Source organism: Halyomorpha halys, unplaced genomic scaffold (assembly GCF_000696795.3).
Source record: "Halyomorpha halys isolate HHAL.00 unplaced genomic scaffold, Hhal_1.1 Scaffold495.1, whole genome shotgun sequence".
NCBI classification, from domain to species: Eukaryota; Metazoa; Arthropoda; class Insecta; order Hemiptera; family Pentatomidae; genus Halyomorpha; species Halyomorpha halys.
In genome coordinates, this window is record NW_027109484.1 from 240,452 (window position 1) to 245,906 (window position 5,455).

Here is a 5,455-nt window from a genome sequence, read left to right on the forward strand (position 1 = left end):
TTTTCTCACCATAATAAATATGCATTGTTTCCTCTTCTTTGATATCAATTGAAGGGACTGCAATGAAAAAAAATATATTAAATTTGAAATATCAACTAACTTTTAACAGTGCCATTATTATCTCATTTTATATTTTATATGACAAGTAAACAGTACTAGAAATTGTAATCATTAATACAAAAATTAAAATTTTAAATTCTTCAAGAAGTAGGCAGTTCCAATTGTAAGTAACAAATGATAAAGTAACAAAGTAACAAATGATGTTCTGTTTTTTTAATTATTACAAAAATTAACGAAAAGTGAACAAGTTTTCATCATAACCTCCCAGAATACTTTTAAAACATGCCCTATCTTTGCTAATACTACTCTAATTTTATTTTATTTTTTTTTTAGGTAATTCAATTGCCGTATAGTGCACTTACTCAGTCTCAAAAAGCTATAGTCGGATTTTGAAGAGTCCTGCTTTACTCCTGAGGATAGAGTGGGCTCGAAGATCCTCAGGCCGAGAGAGTAAATATTATATAATTATATATAATTAGTCCTTCTATTTCATTGTTATGTATAGTTCAAAACTTAACTTATTTTATTTTATCCTAATCTCTTCATGTACATAGTTTGATTATTTAAATTTTATTTAACTTCCTGTTTATATACATCGAGAAATTTTTTTTTTTAATTTTTGTATGAATGTGATCATTTATCTCTATTACTTATTGCCCAAGGTTGTGGTAGATTGTAATATTCATCTTTGTCTTTCATGTGGCCAAATATATACACATGTAATGTCCCAAAAAATGTATACTTTTTAAGTTACTTACAAATAATCCTTAATAATATTATAAATCTCAAAGTGTCCTTATAGCGGCAGTGAGAGACAAATAAAATTAATTTTCTTTGAATAGAAAATTATTTATTTCAAGTTCAAAAACTTACCGAAATGTAATAATACAATATTGAATGTTAGTTTACTAGTGGTAAGGACTAAAGTTACCAAACTTCACCTCCTTAAAAGGCACATAATATAACTAAAAATGGAAATCAATTGATAGCAGGTAGGAACACATCTTGATTTTGGAAAGGCCACTTTGGGCACAAAACCATGTTTCGATAGTACTATCAGAATTTTATTATAAAAATCTGGCAAAGATACTATTTGAAAATAGTTTTTATTTAAAAAATAAAAACTTACAAGCAGATCCAGTTTCGTCAGCCATTTCAATAATTTTTATGTTAACAACTGAAGTTACTCACACCTAAAAAAGTAAAAAGTGTGTCAAATAGTGTGACAAAACATACAGAAACTGAACAATACATGGAAAAGTAAAACAAAACACATTGTCAATGGTCGATACAAATATTTGGTAATATAAAAAAAAATTTGGTTTACTTTGTAATATGAACAAATGAGGCACTCTGCAGTAAAGCATGGTAACTGAAATTTTTCAAAAATTTATTTATTGACATTTACAACTGTATTTATATAAAAATACAGTAAAATCATAATGGTTTGATACAGACATACAGAGAAACTACCAATTAATAGTACTCTAATAATATTTCTACATTAGAAGGTCTCGAGGCCATTTCCTTTCTAGACACCTCAGAGGATTGTCAGAAATGGAAGAGGAAGCAAGGTTAGAAACTAGTAGGTTTGGGAGTTAATAATGAAAGGATTGATATCTGATTCAGGACAGATAGGTTGCATATGAAACATGAAGGTCTTTACGGATGATTTTATTTGTGACAAAGTGAGTAGCATTGAGGATTTTACAAAGAATTTTGGATTGGATATGAGAGGAATTCGAAGGGTTAGTGGAGCCCCAAAGCTCAATTCCTATGTCCAGATAGGCCTAATTACGATCATGTAGATCAGTTTTTTGTAATGGATTGGATGTTTAGACCATTTATCTAGTAAGTGCTGTAATAGTCAGGAGCAACATGCAGTTTCCTGTCTTTTTCAGTCTAGTATGAGGATTCCAAGTAGGTCAGTTGTCAAGATGTAATCCAAGGTTGTAGATCTGTTCGAGCAACATTATAAAAGGATAATGAAAAAAAAAATGAAAACTACCACAATATAAAAATATTTCTTAATTACAAGGTTTTACAATAAAACAAGAGTCACTTACTCTAATTTTATTAATTAACTTTATTCTTTAAAAAAAAAAATTCCTAAATATATTTTTTTAATTTATGAAATTAGCCCTAAAAATTCCACTGAAACGAAAAACTTCAATTCACAATAAACTGAGGTACAATGTTTTTCCTATTTATTTTTTTTAATGAGCAAAGTTTACACAAATAAGTAATAAATATTAATCAAAATGAGGTGTAGATAGTTGACCATAGATTAATGATTGGAGAAGTTTGTCAGGGAGTGCGGTCAGCAAAGAACAACATAAACAAAATCATATTTATTTATTTCATGCCGACGTTTTGACCTGAGTTTCAGGTCTTCATCAGAAGGAAGGCCTACAACTCACTAATCAAAATGATTGAGAAATATCGTTTGAACCACATTACATATATGCTGATACATATATATGTTGATAACTTTTTTCCTAACTGTTGCAGATTCATATATTTTTGTGGGTCCTGAGGATCAGTCAATAATAAAACTATATTTAGGCGACGCTTCGCAATTTTACTTTATGCATAGTCATGCCAATTGTCTATTAAAGTTTGTTCTACATTCTAGTTCTGCAATGTCTAAAGCACAAATACATTTCCCCTCATGAAAATCACAACAGCTACGAATCTCAATTTTATTAGAACTATGTTTTATCTTGTTTTTAATAATACGATTAGTTATATGATAGATATTAGGAATTAGTCATATTATTTCAATCCACTATTCGTCAACAAACTAAGGTTTAATGTTTGATTGATTTCCATTCCATGAAAACTAAAGCAATTATCGGTGTAATACAGAGATCCTCTTTCTTCGGTAAGAGCAGATATCCTTGCTGAATCATTATGGCTTAGATAACTCATTAGAACTCAAGTAAAACACAGGATGAAGATATAAGAGAGAATTGGATGTATAGGGCAAACAAAAAGTAAAAACAGATCAAAGATGGAATCGAAATCATGAAAAACATTTAAACCATAGTTAGGTGTCAAATAGAAAATATAGACCTACGGTCAATTTCTAAAGGTCATTCTACATGTTTGCCAATGCATGTGCAAGCATGTAGATGGGTTATTTGAATTGGTTGGTATAAGTTTGGTTAAATTTGTGGCCGAGCCGTTGAGTGTCAGTTTTGTGGCAAAAATCAAAGGATGCTGAGTACTGCATCCACACGTTTGTGATCATTTAGCCTTGTTCTAGAACTGCCAACAGATAAATATTTGTGTTCTATAAAAGAATTTCTCCAACCATCAGTTTCAATAATTAACTCCATTTAAAGAATGTAAATTTTAAAATTCTATCGATTAGGTGTAAATTTTTTGTTTTAAATCTTGTCAGTTAACAATAACAGTTTATTTTTATTTCACACATTAAAAATATAAGTTTATAAATACATTATAGGTTTGAGTTCTTAAATTAACAAGCATTTGATAAAAAATCTAGAATGAAAGTTGGATTTACAGGTTATGAAGTACCAGTTCTACGAACTTTTGTCATCTAATACCTAATTTGCTGATTGTGTTTCTTTTCATTTCTCCAATCTTTATTTTGTTCCTATTCATAATGAAAAGAGTAAATCAAATCCAATAACTGACAAAAGTCGAAAGAACAAAACAAGTGTGAGAATTCCGACGTTTGTTGTTTCTTTTGTTAATCAAAAATTTGTACAAGATTAGGATTTGTGGCAAGTGACAAACGTGTAGATCCAGCATAAAGTCTTTTTTAAATCCAATCATATAACTACAAACAAAATACAACTTGGATTATGTTCCAAAACTCTTAATAAATCATCAAGTCCACATTTCTTACATGGAGTTTATGTTTAATATATGATTTTACTGGCAAAGTGCTAAATTATTTAACAGAAATACAAGTAATATCACACATCAGTTATTACTTTTTATAATTTAAAGTTAAATTACTGAGATAACACAATTATTAATCACAGACCACATAAACCTAAAAAATAAAAATTAATACATGAAACCAAAACTAAAATTGCTTAATCGCCATCATTAATGCAACATAACTTCCTATTAGATGACAAATACAATAATTATCGGTGTTGTAATAAAACCAGTAAAAGCAATAAAGGATGCCTTACCAATGATATCAATAGTTTGATGAAGGGGCCAATAGGAAGAGATTGATCAATATAAAGTCCAGGTTCCACAGTGATAGTGACAGCTGTCATACCAACTACCATTTATTATCATTTACTGTCGTGACTGTACTGTCATACCATCAGGATTTGCTTGTATTTGGCAGTACTTACAGCTGTCAGTGCATGGGAGATAGACAACTTCCACATAGAGATGCCTAGAAATAGAACTTTTGCACCTTATAACCTCACAACACTAACCTTATTTATAAACTTCCAATTTCCTATTTCTTAGGTGAAATTGGTTATATTTAAACATAAAGTTTGATCATTCATTCAACAAGTTCAACTGTGGGTAAAGTAAAGTTTGCAATCAGCGTAAAACAATAGTTACACTCTTATCCCATAGCAATAATTACTAGCACTACAGATCACTCTCATAGAAAGAGGGGGCCAGCCCATTGGGACGTTCGGTTGTCATGGCAACTCCTTCCTCCCTAGGAGATCACTATGGCCAGTCGGAATGACAGTCTCGTCATTCAAAACCCAGACTGATATGACTGACTTGATAAGACCACTACACTATCAGTCCGATAGACGCTTACTTGTAAATTAAATATTAAACAGTGAAGATCTTGTTAACCTTCCCTTTCGATTCATAATAATCAGAATGCTTGTCTGGCCATTATTTTGTCATTTGTCTGCAAGAATAAAGTGAAAGGCACGATATGATCGAAATACTCGCAGCTTCCTACCACTTTCTCAGTACTCTCTCAACTTCAAATTTCGAATGATCGTAGTTCATAGTTTTCTCGGCAATCCATTCACAGGTATCACCCTTACACGATCGATCTGAACGTCCATCTTTGGTTTTACTGTCATTACGACTGACCGTGTATGAATGTCTCTAGGGATGCAAATATTGATATATTTTATGAATGGAATATGGTCCGGGTGCGGTCAAAAAAACTCAAATAGTAAATAATTATACTATTATTATTGAGCCAACGTTTCGTCCCACGTTGCAGGGCTTCGTCAAAGCTGTTTTGACGGGAGCCAAAGACAGAGTGATTATTGATATATTTAGTTGATAGTTTCCAAATTATGGAAATATGATATATGGATATATGAATTCGATATATTAAAAAATATTGATATTACAATATATGAAATTTCAACGTTTTTAATCTTTGGAATGAGAAAGGGAAGAAGATGGTTAACATGAA

At 30.7% G+C, this 5,455-nt stretch overlaps 1 protein-coding gene across 2 annotated transcripts in view; it reads right to left on the minus strand.

Moving 5' to 3' along the window:
• LOC106683576 (zinc finger autosomal protein) overlaps positions 1–4,781 on the minus strand; it is a 12,101-nt gene extending 7,320 nt beyond the window's left edge. Inside the window, exons 1-3 of one of the 2 annotated variants that reach the window (XM_067047668.1) lie at positions 4,233–4,781; positions 1,190–1,253; positions 10–57 (exon numbers count right to left, since the gene is read on the minus strand). In XM_067047668.1, coding sequence (XP_066903769.1) covers positions 10–57; positions 1,190–1,214 — 73 coding nt within the window. In that variant the 5' untranslated portion in view covers positions 1,215–1,253; positions 4,233–4,781. The remainder of the gene's footprint in view (positions 1–9; positions 58–1,189; positions 1,254–4,232) is intronic. The other variant, XM_014425123.3, reaches the window with a different exon arrangement.
• Between the last annotated feature and the right edge of the window lie 674 nt (positions 4,782–5,455).